The sequence below is a fragment of the Oncorhynchus nerka genome, linkage group LG7, assembly GCF_034236695.1.
Source record: "Oncorhynchus nerka isolate Pitt River linkage group LG7, Oner_Uvic_2.0, whole genome shotgun sequence".
In the NCBI taxonomy this organism is placed as follows: Eukaryota; Metazoa; Chordata; class Actinopteri; order Salmoniformes; family Salmonidae; genus Oncorhynchus; species Oncorhynchus nerka.
In genome coordinates this window covers 62,996,090-63,016,993 of record NC_088402.1, presented here as the reverse complement: position 1 = coordinate 63,016,993, position 20,904 = coordinate 62,996,090, and the positions used below count along the sequence as shown (strand labels likewise).

At 44.7% G+C, this 20,904-nt stretch overlaps 1 protein-coding gene across 1 annotated transcript; it reads left to right on the top strand.

Moving 5' to 3' along the window:
* The first annotated feature begins 3,751 nt into the window (after positions 1 to 3,751).
* Positions 3,752 to 16,998, top strand: LOC115132808 (uncharacterized). The gene is made up of 5 exons (XM_029665548.2): positions 3,752 to 4,355; positions 13,998 to 14,239; positions 14,540 to 14,648; positions 15,284 to 15,379; positions 15,484 to 16,998. The coding sequence occupies exons 1-5, from the start codon at positions 4,305 to 4,307 to the stop codon at positions 16,996 to 16,998; spliced, it is 2,013 nt and encodes a 670-aa protein (XP_029521408.2). The 5' UTR covers positions 3,752 to 4,304.
* Positions 16,999 to 20,904: the final 3,906 nt, after the last annotated feature.

Genomic DNA, 20,904 nt, shown 5'->3' with positions numbered 1-20,904 from the left:
AATGAAAATCTAGAAGAGGAAATGATTGGTGAAGGGGATATTCTTAGAACCTGGAGACACTGGATTCATGTGAGAATGCAAGCAGGCAAACGAGAACCCTGGACTTGATCCCAAAGACACAGCTCACACACACAAAGTGAATAGCAAATCCATGCTTTTGAGCGCCAAATTGTCTGGTGTGCTGACAGAGTGACTGACATGACAGTAACTGTGCCCTGCAGATAGAGACGGAGATTGTTTGCCTCTGCTGGGGGTTGACTCCTCCTCTGTGAGTATGACTGTGTTAGTGCTTTAAATGGGTGATCAAATCAAAATCATCAAATCAAATGTTATTGGTCACATACACGTGTTTAGTAGATGTTATCGGACACATACACGTGTTTAGCAGATGTTATCGGTCACATACACGTGTTTAGCAGATGTTATCGGTCACATACACATGTTTAGCAGATGTTATCGGACACATACACGTGTTTAGCAGATGTTATTGGTCACATACACGTGTTTAGCAGATGTTATCGGACACATACACGTGTTTAGCAGATGTTATCGGACACATACACATGTTTAGCAGATGTTATTGGTCACATACACGTGTTTAGCAGATGTTAACGGACACATACACGTGTTTAGCAGATGTTATCGGTCACATACACGTGTTTAGCAGATGTTAACGGACACATACACGTGTTTAGCAGATGTTAACGGACACATAAACGTGTTTAGCAGATGTTAATGGACACATACACGTGTTTAGCAGATGTTAATGGACACATAAACGTGTTTAGCAGATGTTATCGGTCACATACACGTGTTTAGCAGATGTTATCGGTCACATACACGTGTTTAGCAGATGTTATCGGACACATACACGTGTTTAGCAGATGTTATCGGACACATACACGTGTTTAGCAGATGTTATCCGTCACATACACGTGTTTAGCAGATGTTATTGGTCACATACACGTGTTTAGCAGATGTTATCGGTTACATACACGTGTTTATCAGATGTTATCGGTCACATACACGTGTTTAGCAGATGTTATCGGACACATACACGTGTTTAGCAGATGTTATCGGACACATACACGTGTTTAGCAGATGTTATCGGACACATACACGTGTTTAGCAGATGTTATCGGACACATACACGTGTTTAGCAGATGTTATCCGTCACATACACGTGTTTAGCAGATGTTATTGGTCACATACACGTGTTTAGCAGATGTTATCGGTTACATACACGTGTTTATCAGATGTTATCGGTCACATACACGTGTATAGCAGATGTTATCGGTCACATACACGTGTTTAGCAGATGTTATCGGTCACATACACGTGTTTAGCAGATGTTATCGGTCACATACACGTGTTTAGCAGATGTTATCGGACACATACACGTGTTTAGCAGATGTTATCGGACACATACACGTGTTTAGCAGATGTTATCCGTCACATACACGTGTTTAGCAGATGTTATTGGTCACATACACGTGTTTAGCAGATGTTATCGGTTACATACACGTGTTTATCAGATGTTATCGGTCACATACACGTGTTTAGCAGATGTTATCGGACACATACACGTGTTTAGCAGATGTTATCGGACACATACACGTGTTTAGCAGATGTTATCGGACACATACACGTGTTTAGCAGATGTTATCGGACACATACACGTGTATAGCAGATGTTATCGGTCACATACACGTGTATAGCAGATGTTATCGGTCACATACACGTGTTTAGCAGATGTTATCGGACACATACACGTGTTTATCAGATGTTATCGGTCACATACACGTGTTTAGCAGATGTTATCAGACACATACACGTGTTTAGCAGATGTTATCGGTCACATACACGTGTTTAGCAGATGTTATCGGACACATACACGTGTATAGCAGATGTTATCGGTCACATACACGTGTATAGCAGATGTTATCGGTCACATACACGTGTTTAGCAGATGTTATCGGTCACATACACGTGTTTAGCAGATGTTATCGGACACATACACGTGTTTAGCAGATGTTATCGGACACATACACGTGTTTAGCAGATGTTATCGGTCACATACACGTGTTTAGCCGATGTTATCGGACACATACACGTGTTTAGCAGATGTTATCGGACACATACACATGTTTAGCAGATGTTATCGGACACATACACGTGTATAGCAGATGTTATCGGTCACATACACGTATTTAGCAGATGTTATCGGTCACATACACGTGTTTAGCAGATGTTATCGGACACATACACGTGTATAGCAGATGTTATCGGACACATACACATGTTTAGCAGATGTTATCGGACACATACACGTGTTTAGCAGATGTTATCGGTCACATACACATGTTTAGCAGATGTTATCGGACACATACACGTGTTTAGCAGATGTTATCGGACACATACGCGTGTTTAGCAGATGTTATCGGACACATACACGTGTTTAGCAGATGTTATCGGACACATACACGTGTTTAGCAGATGTTATCGGACACATACGCGTGTTTAGCAGATGTTATCGGACACATACACGTGTTTAGCAGATGTTATCGGACACATACACGTGTTTAGCAGATGTTATCGGACACATACACGTGTTTAGCAGATGTTATCGGACACATACACGTGTTTAGCAGATGTTATCGGACACATACACGTGTTTAGCAGATGTTATCGGACACATACACGTGTTTAGCAGATGTTATCGGACACATACACGTGTTTAGCAGATGTTATCAGACACATACACGTGTTTAGCAGATGTTATCGGTCACATACACGTGTTTAGCAGATGTTATCGGTCACATACACGTGTTTAGCAGATGTTATCCGTCACATACACGTTTAGCAGATGTTATCGGTCACATACATGTGCCTAGCAGATGTTATCGGACACATACACGTGCCTAGCAGATGTTATTGTGGGTGTAACGAAATGCTTGTGTTTCTAGCTCCAACAGTGCAGTAATATCTAACAATACACAACAATACACACAAATGTAAGTAAAGTCAGAGCGGCATAGACTAAGATACAGTAGAATATAATATAATACAGTATATATATATATGAGATGAGTAATGCAAAATATGTCAACATTATTAAAGTGACAAGTGCTTCATTATTAAAGTGGCCAGTGATTTCAAGTCTATGCAGCAGCCTCTAATGTGCTAGTGGTGGCTATTTAACAGTCTGATGGCCTTGAGATATCAGCTGTTTTTCAGTCTCTTGGTCCCAGCTTTGATGCACCTCTACTGACCTCGCCTTCTGGATGATAGCAGGGTGAACAAGCAGTGGCTTGGGTGGTTGTTGTCCTTGATGATCTTTTTGGCCTTCCTGTGACACTGGGTGCTGCTGTAGGTGATATGAAGTAATGTGTGCTGGTGGATGTGTGTTTATGCCTTTCTCTCCCTAGAGTTTAGAATGAAAGCTCATTAACCAGCATTAGTGTTTCTTGCAAAATTCCCTCTCCTTCTGGACACCTTATGCCACTACAAAAATGTTCCATAAACTAAACCAATTCCCCAGCATTCAATAATTCCACAGCTGGTAAGAGTTCTTGCCAAGGGTTAGCTACTTGAATATTTAAGCATAATAATGAGATACTGTATTTGTTTACTGACACTCTTAGCTTCTATCATTAAAATGGCAAATATAAACATAATGCAAAATATCACATTGATGTGGGAGTAATCTCTGCCATGCAATTACCAACATACTGTACCTTCGTTTGGGGAGGAGAGGGTGTAAAAAGGGAAAGACCATTTCATTTTCATCAAGTACAAATGGTGATAAACACTGTGGGGAAGACTGAATAAATGAATGAATGTTTGACTGCTAATCCTTTGAACCAATACCATCCACAGGCCTCCCTCCCTCTCTCATTCTAGCTCTGGGATTGGTTCATTGGTGTTGACAGATGCTGAATATGCATGAGCAGAGGGTCTGTTCGTGGGTGGAGCCGCAGAGGCTGACTCTGAGAGAGGATGAGAGAGAAGTGAAGCGAGTAACAGCAACATTCTATTCTCCAGCACTGCAGAATCCACGCACTGACAAGGCTCACATTCTCTATAATTTGAGGAGGGGGAGGGGGGGCATTTCTGCCCGCCTTTCCTCTTCCCAGGACTCTGGCACAGATTGGATCGATGCACTGCTGCACTGGTTTCATCCTTCATACCTCTGAGCTGGCTTGTCTACCTTCCTCTTACCTTCGAGCTGGCCTTCCCTCCTCCTTTCTCCCCCTCCACTGCTGTAAGTGGATCGGCCAGACCTCCACCGGAGTGACACAGACATGGGCTGTCGGCTCTCTGGACAGGGACAGTGGGCTGACAATGGGAATGGGGTAAGTAAGGGTGGCTGTGTGTGTGTGTGTGTGTGTGTGTGTGTGTGTGTGTGTGTGTGTGTGTGTGTGTGTGTGTGTGTGTGTGTGTGTGTTTGCATGAGTGCGTTCAACCTGTGCCTTTGTTCTGGGATTTGTGTGCTTATAGACAAAGCAGCCTATACTGTTACCATCATGTCTTACTTCACACAGAAAAGTCAGCATACGCAGGCTACGTAATCTGAAGACCCGATCGGGGCAGACAGTGTGTGTGTGTGCGTGCGTACGTGTTTGTGTGGTCACGCACAATTTTATGGTATGACCTCATGTGCGTTCTTTTGAGTGTGTTTGCATAACTGAGGGTCTTTAGCATGCATACCGTATTTGTGTTGGCAAAAATATTCCATGAAAATAACAGACACGACTGCAGTTTCTGTGTGTGTTGAAGCGTAGCTAACAGGGACTGATGGTGGCTGTGGTGACCTGCTCTGGTCTCACAGGAAGCCATGTAGATGCCTCTAGACAGGCCGACTATTCACCAACACACTGTCTATCTCTATTTGCCCCAAGCAGCCTCTGGCCATTTTAGCAGCCATGGTCCAGATACTGTGCATTGTAATGCATCAAAAGAATTGTATACTGTGCATTAAGAGAAGATTGCTCGTTGGTGACCAGAGGGTGAATGTGTTCATGGGTGACCTGATAGAGTGTATGTCTCCATTGTCAATGGAGTAACTACTGTTAGCAATAGCTATGGCTGCTCAACCTGGCTGCCTGCCTTGAATTTATAAACTGGAATCTGAGCACAATACACACGCATATAAATTCACAAGTTTGCAAGCACCGACACACAGTATACCAGTGGCGGTCGGTGCCGTTTAAGGTGAGGGAGGACAATACATTTTTTATGAGCATGACTTTATTTCTATTACAGCATATTGGATGACTGTCATTTATATTCCATTCACCCAGCTCAATGTATCATCAATAGGTTTAAGCAACTACATGATACTCAAATTTGTCCTATACCCATCATGAGGTTGCTTCAGCTTAGCCTACAATTGAACGTTTATAACGTAGGTGCACAGGTCAAGAGACAAATTGGAGTAATCAAGGTGACAGAAAGCGACACATTCAATACGGCCATGCACACTATTGCCTGGATCTAGCTGATCTTGGGTGTAATCATTAGTCCAAACAGTTGCAAAACATTCCGTTTTTCAACTGAAACAAGAGTTTCTATTGGACAAAATCAGGTAGGTCCCTCCCCGCTTCGTTCCGTTTGAGAAACGTTTTGCAACAGAATCAGCGGAATGAATACACCCCGAATCACCCGCACACAGTTCACTTTCAAAGCAGCCACATACAGCACCATCACTTTGCTAGTTGTATAATTCCTTTTCGCTCTCCTCTTCTAACCTTTCCCTTCACTTGTGGACTTCAGTGCAGAACACAACAGCTGTCTATGACCAGGTGCAAAAACCACTCAAAGCCAAACCTTCATACCATGACCGCTAACTGTTACACAGCCTACATCATCACCATATTAATGTTATAGTCAACAAACAAATTAACGTGTTCGTAAACCCACAATCCAATCCATGTATACAATCATGCAGTACAGTGTACAGCAAGCAGTTTAGCAGATACACCGGCATGTCCCAGTGGCAATAAATGATTAAAACCGTAAGCCTAGCATTCAGCATGCAACATTTTCACAAAAACAAGAAAAGCATTCAAATAAAATCATTTACCTTTGAAGAACTTCAGATGTTTTCAATGAGGAGACTCTCAGTTAGATAGCAAATGTTCAGTTTTTCCAAAAATATTATTTGTGTAGGACAAATCGCTCCATTTTGTTCATCACGTTTGGCTACGAAAAAAACCTGTATCCAGGAGTGTAATTATCGTCGCAAGCTCATTAGCATAACGCAACGTTAACTATTCATGAAAATCGCAAATTAAATTAAATAAATATATTAGCTCTCAAGCTTAGCCTTTTGTTAACAACACTGTCATCTCAGATTTTCAAAATATGCTTTTGAACCATAGCTAAACAAGCATTTGTGTAAGAGTATTGATAGCCTAGCATAGCATTTAACCTTAGCATTCAGCATGCAACATTTTCACAAAAACAAGAAAAGCATTCAAATAAAATCATTTACCTTTGAAGAACTTCAGATGTTTTCAATGAGGAGACTCTCAGTTAGATAGCAAATGTTCAGTTTTTCCAAAAATATTATTTGTGTAGGACAAATCGCTCCGTTTTGTTCATCACGTTTGGGTAAGACAAAACCCAAAAATTAAGTCATTACAACGCAAACTTTTTTCCAAATTAACTCCATAATATCGACAGAAACATGGCAAACGTTGTTTAGAATCAATCCTCAAGGTGTTTTTCACATATCTATCGATGATAAATCATTCGTGGCAGTTTGGTTTCTCCTCTGAAGAAAATGGAACGCGCATGTACCTGGAGATTACGCAATAATTTCAACGGAGGACACCTGGTAAATGTAGTCTCTTATGGTTAATCTTCCAATGATATGCCTACAAATACGTCACAATGCTGCAGACACCTTGGGGAAACGACAGAAAGTGCAGGCTCATTCCTGGCGCATTCACAGCCATATAAGGAGACATTGGAACACAGGGCATTCAAAATCTGGACCATTTCCTGTATGAAATTTCATCTTGGTTTCGCCTGTAGCATTAGTTCTGGAGCACTCACAGATAATATCTTTGCAGTTTTGGAAACGTCAGAGTTTTTTCTTTCCAAAGCTGTCAATTACATGCATAGTCAAGCATCTTTTCGTGACAAAATATCTTGTTTAAAACGGGAACGTTTTTTATCCAAAAATTAAAAGAGCGCCCCCTATCTCGAAGAAGTTAAGGTGTTCTGAAACATGGCATGGTGTGTTGTCATGGCAGTTTCAGCGACGCTCCCCATCCAACCTGACAGAGCTTGAGAGGATCTGCAGAGAAGAATAGGAGAAACTCCCTAAATACAGGCGTGCCATGCTTGTAGCTTCATATCCAAGAAGACTTGAGGCTGTAATCACTGCCAAAGGTGCTTCAACAAAGCACTGAGTAAAGGGTCTTAATTTAATACTTAAGTAAATGTGATATTTCAGTTGATTTATTTTTTATACATTTGGAAACATTTCTAAAAACCTGTTTTTCCTTCGTCATTATGGGTTATTGTGTGTAGATTGATGAGATATTTTCATTTTTTAAATCCATTTTAGAATAAGGCTGTAACATAACTGTCACACTCGTGACAGAATAACCCACCAACAATGGACCAAGCAGAGTGGTAACGGCCAGCAGCAGCAGGGGCAGAGAACGCAGGACTCATGGACTTGGGAGGAGATTCTAGACGGCGAAGGACCCTGGGCACAGCCAGGGGAATATCGCCGCCCCAAAGCAGAGCTGGAGGCAGCGAAAGCAGAGAGGCGCCGGTATGAGGAGGCAGCACGGCAGGGCGGCTGGAAGCCCGAGAGGCAGCCCCAAAAATGTATTGGCGGGGGCACAGGGAGAGTGTGGCAGAGTCAGGAGTCAGACCTGAGCCAACTCCCCCAGCTTACCGTAAGGGGCCAAGGATGGAACCAGAGCCGGTCAGGGCAGTATTGGAGGTGAGCGAAGCAGAGACAGTGAAGGAGTTAATGGGGAGATTAAAGGAGAGAGTTATGAGGGAGGTGCTGTGTTGGTGCCTGAGGCACGACATCCGCCCGACGGAGCGTGTCGTGGATTTAATGTCTCCTGGGTCAGCTCTCCATACTTGTCCTGAGGTGTGTGCTAGCCATCTGGTGAAGACTGTGCCAGCCCCATGCACCAGGCCTCCTGTGCGCCTCCCTAGCCCTGCACGTCCTGTGCCAGCTCGGCGTTACAGTTATCCGAGCCGTGCTTACCCCGGCGGGCGTTGTACTGGTCAGGCACCGTGTTATGCTACATCCCCGCATCTGCTGGGCTAGGGTGAGGATCCAGCCAGGGCGTATGGTGCCAGCCCTGCTCTCAAGATCTCCAGTACGCCTTCACGGTCCGGACTATCCGGTGCCACCTCCACGCACCAGCCCTCCGGTGGCAGCCCCCCGCACCAGGCTGTCTCTCCGTCTCATCCCTACAGGTGCTCCCGCCTGTCCAGCGCCGCCAGAGCCTACCTCCTGCCCAGAGCCTCCAGAGTCTCCCGTCTGTCCTGAGCCGCCAGAGTCTCCCGTCTGTCCTGAGCCGCCAGAGTCTCCCGTCTGTCCTGAGCCGCCAGAGTCTCCCGTCTGTCCTGAGCCGCCAGAGTCTCCTGTCTGTCCTGAGCCGCCAGTCAGTCAGGAGCCGCTAGAGCCGCCAGTCAGCCAGGAGCAACCAGAGCCGCCAGTCAGCCAGGAGCCACCAGAGCCGTCAGCCAGCCAGGACACGCCAGAGCCATCAGCCAGCCAGGAGCCGCCAGAGCCGTCAGCCAGCCAGGAGCCGCCAGAGCCGTCAGCCAGCCAGGAGCCGCCAGAGCAGTCAGCCGGCCAGGACCCGCCAGAGCCGTCAGCCGGCCAGGACCCGCCAGAGCCGTCAACCGACCAGGACCCACCAGAGCCGTCAGCCGGCCAGGAGCCGCCAGAGCCGTCAGCCAGCCAGGAGCTGCCAGAGCCGCCAGCCAGTCCAGAGCTGCCCCTCAGTCCGGAGCTGCCCCTCAGTCCAGAGGCGCTCCTCAGTCCAGTGGGGCCTTTAACTAGGGTCTTAGACCCAAGGTCGGAGGCGAGGGTCGTCACTCTAAAGAGGCCCTTGAAGAGGGAAATGACTATGGTGGAGTGGGGTCCACGTCCCGCGCCAGAGCCGCCACCGCGGCCAGATGCCCACCCAGACCCTCCCCTATAGGTTTAGGTTTTGAGGCCGGAGTGCACCTTAGGGGGGGGGGGGTGGTACTGTCACACTCTGACCATTATTTGCATTGTTGGTTTCTATGTTTTGTTTGGTCAGGGTGTGATATGAGTGGGCATTGTATGTTGCATGTCTAGTTAGTCTGTTTCTATGTGTTTTGGCCTGATATGGTTCTCAATCAGTGGCAGGTGTTTGTCGTTGTCTCTGATTGGGAACCATATTTAGGTAGCCTGTTTTGTATTGTGGTTCGTGGGTTATTGTCTATGTGATGTTGCATGTTAGCACTCAGTTTCGATAGCGGTCACGTTCGTCTTATTATTTTGTTCGTTTGTTTAGTGTTCGTCGTGTTCTTTCATCTACATTAAAATAATGTGATCTCCTCACTACGACGATCGTGACAATAACAAAATGTGGAAAAAGTGAAGGGATCTGAATACTTTCCGAATGCACTGATTGTGAATAACAGCAGTTAAACAGCATATTGGTGTTGAGAACAATGGCAGCAGCAGAATGAGGAGACGAGAAAACAGCTCTTGCCTTATTGTCTAAGAAAAGTGAGAAGAGAGGAAACCCCAATTATTTAGGTCTATAATCAATATACTAGCTGTTAAATGTGCCTAGCTTTAAAAATCATCCACGTACAGTACCAGTCAAAAGTTTGGACACACCTACTCATTCAAGGGTTTTCCTTTATTTTTTACAATTTTCTACATTGTAGAATAATAGTGAAGACATCACAACTATGAAATAACACATATGGAATCATATAGTAACCCAAAAAGTGTTAAACAAAAAGTAATATTTTGCGTGCTCCAGCTTTCTGTTTTTTTTTGTAATATTTCTTGTTTTTTCGACAATCAAAAATATTTTGCATCTTCAAAGTGGTAGGCATGTTGTGTAAATTAAATGATACAAACCCCCCCCAAATCTATTTTAATTCCAGATCGTAATGCAACAAAACTGGAAAAATGCCAAGGGGGGTGAATACTTTCGCAAGGCACTGTAAATGAGTAGGTGTGTCCAAACTTTTGACTGGTACTGTATATCTACAGAAATAAGACAGATCCTACTTCTGTTGCCTGTTTGAGTGTTTGTTTAATAGCCTACTGATTCCGTGAGCACCAAGCCTCACCCAATCACAACATGTTGGATAAACGATTTCACAAATTCGGCTATTTTTTATCTTTACTTTGCTGTAATAAAGGCTTTACACTTTTTTCTTTCGTTACAACAGTCTCTGGTATTGTTTCTGCTCACACTGCCCTACCCTGTGCTCTGACCTCTTTCTCCCCTCTCTCTCCAGATGACATCTCGCGTCTTGTGACGGCCGGCCGCCCAACAACCTGCCCGCTTGACCCTATCCCCTCCTCTCTTCTCCAGACCATCTCCGGTGACCTTCTCCCGTACCTCACCTCGCTCATCAACTCATCCCTGACCGCTGGCTACGTCCCTCCCGTCTTCAAGAGAGCGAGAGTTGCACCCCTTCTGAAAAAACCTACACTCGATCCCTCCGATGTCAACAACTACAGACCAGTATCCCTTCTTTCTTTTCTCTCCAAAACTCTTGAACGTGCCGTCCTTGGCCAGCTCTCCCGCTATCTCTCTCAGAATGACCTTCTTGATCCAAATCAGTCAGGTTTCAAGACTAGTCATTCAACTGAGACTGCTCTTCTCTGTATCACGGAGGCGCTCCGCTCCGCACTGCTAAAGCTAACTCTCTCTCCTCTGCTCTCATCCTTCTAGACCTATCGGCTGCCTTCGATACTGTGAACCATCAGATCCTCCTCTCCACCCTCTCCGAGTTGGGCATCTCCGGCGCGGCCCACGCTTGGATTGCGTCCTACCTGACAGGTCGCTCCTACCAGGTGGCGTGGCGAGAATCCGTCTCCTCACCACGTGCTCTCACCACTGGTGTCCCCCAGGGCTCTGTTCTAGGCCCTCTCCTATTCTCGCTATACATCAAGTCACTTGGCTCTGTCATAACCTCACATGGTCTCTCCTATCATTGCTATGCAGACGACACACAATTAATCTTCTCCTTTCCCCCTTCTGACGACCAGGTGGCGAATCGCATCTCTGCATGTCTGGCAGACATATCAGTGTGGATGACGGATCATCACCTCAAGCTGAACCTCGGCAAGACGGAGCTGCTCTTCCTCCCGGGGAAGGACTGCCCGTTCCATGATCTCGCCATCACGGTTGACAACTCCATTGTGTCCTCGTCCCAGAGCGCTAAGAACCTTGGCGTGATCCTGGACAACACCCTGTCGTTCTCAAATAACATCAAGGCGGTGGCCCGTTCCTGTAGGTTCATGCTCTACAACATCCGCAGAGTACGACCCTGCCTCACACAGGAAGCGGCGCAGGTCCTAATCCAGGCACTTGTCATCTCCCGTCTGGATTACTGCAACTCGCTGTTGGCTGGGCTCCCTGCCTGTGCCATTAAACCCCTACAACTCATCCAGAACGCCGCAGCCCGTCTGGTGTTCAACCTTCCCAAGTTCTCTCACGTCACCCCGCTCCTCCGCTCTCTCCACTGGCTTCCAGTTGAAGCTCGCATCCGCTACAAGACCATGGTGCTTGCCTACGGAGCTGTGAGGGGAACGGCACCTCAGTACCTCCAGGCTCTGATCAGGCCCTACACCCAAACAAGGGCACTGCGTTCATCCACCTCTGGCCTGCTCGCCTCCCTACCACTGAGGAAGTACAGTTCCCGCTCAGCCCAGTCAAAACTGTTCGCTGCTCTGGCCCCCCAATGGTGGAACAAACTCCCTCACGACGCCAGGACAGCGGAGTCAATCACCACCTTCCGGAGACACCTGAAACCCCACCTCTTTAAGGAATACCTAGGATAGGATAAAGTAATCCTTCTCACCCCCTTAAAAGACCTAGATGCACTATTGTAAAGTGGCTGTTCCACTGGATGTCATAAGGTGAAAGCACCAATTTGTAAGTCGCTCTGGATAAGAGCGTCTGCTAAATGACTTAAATGTAAATGTAATGTTCCAAAATTATATTTATAGTAATAACATTAATCTTCCTTTTTCTTGATCTCTTTCTTATTGTTATTATTACTATTATTATTATGATCATCATTATAATAATAAGTAACGTCATTATCATTAGTAATCTTATATAACAGCCTTGTTTAACCACCATTGAGCTGTAGGCCTAAGAGCGCATCCTGTTCAGTCTTGACACCGTAACTTACTTAGGCCTATATTTCAATACTTATATAGGCTACTGTTTCAATCAATCATTCATTTGTTCATGTCATCACACAGTATACAAGTCATTCATGATTCGAAATGCAATCAAGCATTTTTGTTTTAAAATAAAATAACAATGCGACCCTTGAATAATTAGCATAAGCAATAAATAAACCCTTCCATTTCGGGAAATTGTATTCAGAAATGAATGTGACTGTTTTTAGTCTTTGCTGTAATAAAGGCTTTACAAAACACATTACAACAGACTCTCTGATAGATTTATGATTTATTTAGTTTTGTTCTTTCTTCCAAACGATCAGGAAAATTATATTGTAATCTAACAGCACCTGTTTGGCACACATAATATATATAAAGAAGTGTTGCTTCTTATTTTAATTTTATTTATTGATCTCCAGTATTTTACACAACTAGTAAGATTTATTCCACACATCTGACTTCCCCTTTACCTCCTGAGCAACCAGTAAACAATCCTGTTTCAAGTTTATTTGTCACGTCCTTTGCATCCATTTTGCTGTCACATGGGTTACGGTGTTCTGAGATTGTTATAACCATTTTATTGATGTAATTTTGCTGTAGGTCACTATTGGTCACTTACTTTCGATGCACACGTGTCACGTAAAGAGAGCAACGGTTGAGGGAATAGGGAATATTCTTTCCTTAAGAAGTGAAGGATTTCGGTAACAGAACTTTTCAGTCAGAAATGGCTGTGATTATGTTCCAGCTTCAGCAAAATGGACAGCGCGATAAACACTGTTGATGTTCGGTGGTGGTCACTGCAGCAGGGAGGAGAGAGACACAATGGGTACGAGTCACACAGATACTGGCTGTGATTTTTTAAAACCCAGCACATCAAGTGTGAGCCCGGCCCTGCAGAAGGAAAATCAATTGTGGTTGTACTCCCTCTAGTTCTTTGTGTGTCTTAATTATTTCATCAAACAGAGCATAAAATCGAAACAGTGCTTAAAGCATCAGACAAGCTCAGTGCATATAGTTGATATGATTTTAACACTTAGGATGTGTCTATATATTGAAAAATATGCGTCTTAAAATGTCAAACAATCGATTAGTCAAAAGAGCAGATGACTCCTGGTCCACCCAGATTTTCTTTAGCCGGGGACAGCCCTAGAGTGCAGTGGGGTGGAAAAGATCTTCCTGAGTTGCATCTCTAGGGTTTTACTGAGCACAAAGCTTTTCAGATGAGCCAGAAAGCACAGCCCAGAATCCATGGCGAGAATCAGTCCAGCTCAGCTGGCCTACATTTCTAGACCCATGAGACTTCACGCATTATAATAACAAGAAGCTAATGTCTGCTTACAGTACTGTCTGCCACTTCCAAACATGATCTTTATTGAGGTGTTGATGCTCTATATCCACCATAGTGCTTTTGTTCGATGGGACATGGCCCACACATATACTGTACATTAAATCAACTGTGCCATCCTGGTCCTGTGAAGTCCTTGTGTCTAACAAAAGACAAAACAGACATAAGATATCAGATGGTATGAATGAGCCAGCAAAACTCAACTACCTCACTTCCTCTACATCTGACCTTGCATGTTCATATGTCTCCCAGGTCAAAGGGCGTGACCTGTCCCATCTCAGCCACCGAGAGAAGTTGCAGTTCCGGGGGGACGGCTATGAGCAGCCAATCACTATGCAGATTGAGGGGAGACACCGGCGAGGGAGAAGGCGTAATCACTCCCAGTACCCAGTGTCTGACTGCGGCACCCAGACGGAGCAGCAATCCTGGGAGGCTCTGAGGGCCCTAGATGAGGGGGAGGGGGCCGGGCCTGGCCTCTGTGCCTACGCTTCTGGGTATGTGCTGCTTGGTTTGGGCCTCTCTACTTGTTCTCTGTCTCTTTATTTGCTTGTGTATGCAAGTATAATGGCAGATTAATAGTGACCCAGTTATATTGAACCAGTGATGTCCCATGATTGAGGCTCTGGGTTATGTCATTTAGAGTATAGCCGTGAGATGTATACAGAAGCGGTGTTAGAATTGAATGGAACCACTGACTTGAACCGGTCTAATGTGTAAACATAGTCAGTTACGCTTAAAATGCCTACGGTGTGAAACAGCCATGTTTTCATATGTGATGACCTCATTCTCCACAGACCTTACTATGATCCCATGACCCTTCCACCAGAACTCTATGCAGCCAATGGATACCTCCCCAGTGTTGCCTACAATCTGGAGGACATTAACAGGATAGAGTATGATGATGTGAGTTATTCATTTGAGCCGGTTTGCTACAGCAGGAAAATAATCTTGCAGCAATGGGAAATGTATTATGTGGATTATAATGAATGGACATGTTTGTCGGGGTTGGTAAATTTTTTGTTAGGGTTGGTACATTTTTTGTTAGGGTTGGTAAATTTTTTGTTAGGGTTGGTACATTTTTTGTTAGGGTTGGTACATTTTTTGTAAGGGTTGGTAAATTTTTTGTTAGGGTTGGTAAATTTTTTGTTAGGGTTGGTAAATTTTTTGTTAGGGTTGGTACATTTTTTGTTAGGGTTGGTACATTTTTTGTTAGGGTTGGTACATTTTTTGTTAGGGTTGGTACATTTTTTGTAAGGGTTGGTACATTTTTTGTTAGGGTTGGTACATTTTTTGTTAGGGTTGGTACATTTTTTGTTAGGGTTGGTACATTTTTTGTAAGGGAGAATCAAGTCTACCAATTCTAAGTGGAAATGACAAACTTCAGAAGTCTTTTTATACCTCAAATACACAAGTTATACATTATCCTCTAACAGGGTGATCAAATTAATATCCTACATCTGTTAATGAGTCTAGCCTAGATTTTGTACATCCCATTGATATCTAAGACTTGTGTATCCACTCCTTATGTTCACCTATAGGATCCAGAGATGATGACTAACCAGCCCAATAACAGGAACTGTCTGATTGGCTGCTGTAACACTGATAATGATGAGCCTAGCAGCTTCCTGAGCCAGGTACTGTAAGAAATAAAAAGATAGAAAACAATTGTCTATTTGAACACGTGGTCATAAACATTCACAAGTATAACAACCAATGTTTCTTCCATCCTCTATTTCAGAGTGAATATGAGGGCCACTGGCTGGACAGGCCTCTGAATTACCTGCCTCTCCACGAGCTTGACAGCGGCCTGGGCTGCACCGACGGCAGCCTCCACCAGGGGGACCTGTCTGACCCAGAGACAGAGGAGGGGGTAGAGGCCCCTATGTCCTCTCCTCCAGGAAACACCAGCCGGGGAAGCTCTCCCTCCTCTGAGTCCCTCCTTTCGTCAGAGCTCAGTGACTCTGGCTTCCACAGCGTCAGCACAGGGGAGTTCCGCCACTTCCAGAAGATTATAGATGGGAGGATCCACAACTACCGGAGTCGCGTCGTGCCCCGGGAACAGAGATCAAAGTCTCGCTGGGACCTGGAGTCCATCCCTGAGACCCTGACCTGTGACCCCCAGGCTGGCAGAGCCGCAGACGGAGTTCACACAGCAATGACCCACCAGTGCACCATGGGTAGTAGCTCCATTCAGTTCCGCAAAGCCAGGAGCCCCCAGCTGAGCAGGCATGGCACCGGGTTTGCTCCTAGGGTTGCTGCCTCCAGCTGCCGTACAGAACCCTGCCAGAGGAGAGCATTGATGCTGAACCAGCACTCTTCTGAGGACCTTCCCAGCCGCAGCCACACTGTGCATGACTTATCAGACAGGAGACGGGCCAGCCACCCAGCCCTGCCCGCTGGGAACACTGCCACAGGGAAATACAGACACGTAAACCGACAACCGCCCAGCAGCCCAAACCACCTAGCCGTGCCCACTGAGAACTCTGGCACAGGACAATACAACAGGGGGTTCAACACAGACATCAGTGAGAAGAGGAGATGTCCACTGAGTGACCATGTGGAAGGCACCTGGCAAGGATGTGTGGATAACCACAGAAGCAGTATGGCCAGTGAGGAATATAACAGTGAGAAACAGGGTCTTTCCAAGAGTCCCTCAAAGAAACAGCGTGGGAAGGAGCCAGCAGACTGGCGTCAGTTTGCGACACTGGGACATCCTCACATTGGTGGGGACTGGCCCCAAGCAGACTGTCCCTGCGGTCCCCTCTATAGCACGCTGGATGGGCCCTCTGCCCGCTCCAGGAGGGGTCTCTCTGGGAATCCCCGGGCGGTGAGGAACCAGCTCCTGAAGGCACGGGCCTCCCGGCTGGCTGACGAGCGGAGTGAGGTCACCACGGACGAGGATGCCCGCGGGGAGGCCCTGGCAGGCCGCTACTGGAACAGGACGGAGCGCCGGCGCCACCTGGCGTGGGCCCGGGAGCAGAGGCAGAGGAAGCTGAACCGTGGGGCTGAGGGGGCAGGGGAGAATGGGGCTGGAGGTACAGGGGTTGCTGGGGGCCATGGGGGTGCAGGGGGTCCTGGAGGAGGCTGCAGCACAGTGCTGGAGCTCAGCCACAGGAAGCAGAGCCGTCTGAGGAACCATAAACTGCTGGATGACTGGACCACCGTGGAGGAGCTGCTGACCCATGGGACAAGGGTGGGGCAGGGGGACAACATTCTCGGTCACAGCCCTCTATTATCTGTCACTACTGTATAATGACACATTAAGGTGTGTGTGTGTGTATGTTTGTATGTATGTGTGTGCTTGTGTGTGTGCCTGCGTGTGTTTGTGCTACTGATTGTGAAGAGGGTCAGTGATATGACTATAGTTTGACTATCTCTTGTTCTCCACTCATGTTCCTGAACACAAACCTAGAGCAGTAGTTGTCCAACAGACTCCACCAATGGCAGTATTAAGCTATCTAAATGGTAGTATTCACCGGGCTACTTTAAAGCTAGCTACGTGGGTTTTGGGTTAGCTACTGCACAGAAGATACAGCTGCGTTTCAATGGTGGTGACTCCTTTCATCAACATACACCTTTTACAGTTAAATACAATCTAATTTGCTTGTTTGCCCAAAGAGTGGATATAACCATATCACTGTAATTCAATCAACAAAACATGTATTGTAAATAATTTCATATCATTGCATCACATCTGGCTCAATGTGACCTCGGTTTAAAACCACATCATTGTAGTGATACAGACTTTATATTTTGTATGAAACCTCAGGTAGTAAATGATGTGTTGTACTGTACATCTACTGCACATGGACAAGAGCCCCATCTCACTCACATGAGAAATGCACTGTGAACTGTTCCCCCCCCAATAAAGTGAGTATACGGTCATATCATGTGTAATATTCACCTCATGATAAGTTGCACAATCATTGTGTGTGGTCATGAAACATTCTGATGTTCTTGTTTCACTTCTTTTTACAGCCTGTGTTGAATAAGAGGACAAAGTACCTTTATTCCCAGCATGTAGACTATCCTCAATACAAACCTGGCAACTGGACATGACAGCACTATTTCACATGTCACAATGTCACCTCTCTAACTGGGCTTGGATTTACAGGGCTGATATTCCCCTGACACCACTCTTTGTCAGTCAGACATTTGCGAGTGCTGTCTAAGTGATGTGCCACAACATTTCAGACAAGAGTTCCTTATGGTTTCGGTTTTGAGGATAGCTTAAAGTTGTGGTCCAGAACACCTCGGATTATGTAGGATTATGTAGGACTCTCTTCACATAAAACCAATTGAAAGTTGTCCATTTGCAGACACAAAACATGATCAAATCGTGTTAACAATTATGAAATGGTATGAAATGCTCGTTCTAGCCTGGAATATGATCTCATAACGGTTTCCATTTGTCATGTGGATAAGCCCTGTGTGTCCAAGCTCTGCTCGTAGTCGTAAAGAAAAATCCTTGGCTGCGAAGGACACGTAACATGGTTGTTATGAATACTTTCTTTTGAGTGCTCAAATAAAAACGCTGAAATGCATCAAATCTCCTGACTTTCATTTTCATTCTAAACTACAAATTAAAGGCCCAGTGCAGTCAAAAGTGTGATTTTTTTGTGTTTTATATATATTTCCCACAGAATGAGGTTGGAATAATACTGTGAAATTGTGAACATTATGTTCATTTCCTTTTTAGTGTAAGCTGCTTAAAAAGATTTCAGCCTGTTTTGTTTGGGTGGAGTTTTGTCCTGCCTGGTGACATGATCAGGCAGTAAATGTGTTAATAGACCAATAAGAAAGAGAGTTCCTAACCTCTCTACCGACATCTAGTTTTCAGTTTTCACCTGCCCACCCAGCCCAATACCAGAAAGTCCTAGCTAAATTCTTGCTTGCAAAGAAGCTATTTTAGTTTTAGTTCTTTACCATTTTAGTTGAAAACATTCACAGGTATTGCATTTTTACCCAGAACATTTATATTGAGATAACAATGGCAGCATTGGACCTTTAACTACCATCCTTATTTCCCAAACCCAAATGTTACTGTCCCACTTATTATAAACTGCCAAAGGGCCATGGGTTTCAAATGTCACATGGTGAGAAAAATAATCTATTAATAATCTTCAGTGTACTAACCCCCAATTATGTGTGTGTCCCGTCAGGCAATTACGTTCATACTCACATTATACTCTGTACCAAATAGAAATATGGTAAACTGGCAAAGTTCATTTCTAAAGCAACTGAATACTCATTTCCTATGGAATGAGAGTTGAAACTATGGCCAACTCCTTCTATCCAAACATGGTTTATTTTCCTTCACATTATTGAGTGACGTCATTGAACAGGCTGCTCCACAAATTTGTACCAGTAGGTGGCAGACACAGACAACTATTTTGTATTAAACGCACAGTTCACCCATTTTTATTTAACCTTTATTTAACCTTTATATAACCAGGCAAGTCAGTTAAGAACAAATTCTTATTTACAATGACGGCCTAAACTGGCCAAACTCAGACAACGCTGGGCCAATTGTGTGCCGCCCTATGGGACCCCCAATCACGGCCGGTTGTGAATACAGCCTGAATTTGAACCAGGGTGTCTGTAGTGACACCTCTAGCACTGAGATGCATTGCCTTAGACCGCTGCTCTGCTCAGGAGCCCATTTCATATAGTCTTGATAAATACTAGATTAAATGAATGTCATCACAAATTGAATATGTTTTGTATGTAAAAACAATTTATGTATTTATTGTTGCATTTGATTTAGCATCTAATCCAGGGTCCCACTTTATTTGGATAGAGCATCTATCGATGGTCTGTAGATGCTCAAACTATCAACCACAACTCTGCAGGGTTATGGATAACAGCTGAGGTTAGGTTAAGATATATTAAAAGATTAGGGTCAGGGTTACAGTTAGCATTACAGCTATAGGTATATTGTGATACCATTCTATGGTTAGGGTCAGGATTGTTGTTAGCATTACAGCTATAGGAACATTGTGATACCATTCTATGGTTAGGGTCAGGATTGCTGTTAGCATGACAGCTGTAGGAACATTGTGATACCATTCTTTGGTTAGGGTCAGGATTGCTGTTAGCATGACAGCTGTAGGAACATTGTGATACCATTCTATGGTTAGGGTCAGGATTGCTGTTAGCATGACAGCTGTATGTACATTGTAATACCATTGTAGGGTTAAAGGTTAGTGTTATAGCTGTAGGTACATTGTAATACCATTGTAGGGTTAAAGGTTAGTGTTATAGCTGTAGGTACATTGTAATACCATTGTAGGGTTAACGGTTAGTGTTATAGCTGTAGGTACATTGTATTACTATTCTAGGGTTACCGGGTTAATTGCGTAGCATATAGAAGGTTGATGTGGTATGAGTTAAGTTATGTGATTCTCTCTATCCTCTGACAAACTATGAAAGAAACTGATGGAGAGGTAGGCCTTAATGAGTATCTCATTCTACTGAAAATTTGGAGAGAGAGATTATAAAGAGAGATCAGAAGGAGAGAGAGAGCTAATTGAGTTTGTGAAGTTTTAGCTCCCAATTTCCTAATGGATGGTGAGGCAGCCAGGCAGAGCAGTGGAAGGCAGCGGCAGCAACAACTGAGTCTATAAACGAACGACTCTGCTCCTGTGTTAGTTACTCATCATCGCCATGTTCTCAACTGGAAAAGCTTTTATGCACTCCTCAGATCCAGACTTAGCATGTAGCCTATACCTCAACTGTATGTGTGTGTTTGTGCATGTGAAGGTGAGGATGCATGGGTGGGTGTGAGTGCAGCCGGGTATTCATCTTCGTGTGCATACAGTACATTCACATATTTACCCACGTCACTCAAGCCTTACTAACAGTGGTCTTTGTCTTGTAATACGATAAGAAACAAGGCAACAAATAGATGTTAGCGTTTGATGTTAGTGTGGGATGTAGAATAATACTCACTGGTGGTGGAATTCATTCCATTGTCTGTGTTCACAAGTTCTCCAGTCACAACTTCATGTTCTTTTTCTACTTTTCTGCTAAGGAAGAATCAAGACAAACAAGCTATCCAGCAGTAGTGTGCATCAATCATCCTGTTGTATGATCGTATGTATCAGAAAATGATTGATGCGTCTTGGGAAGATGCAGAGGAGACATTATGTGCTCATTA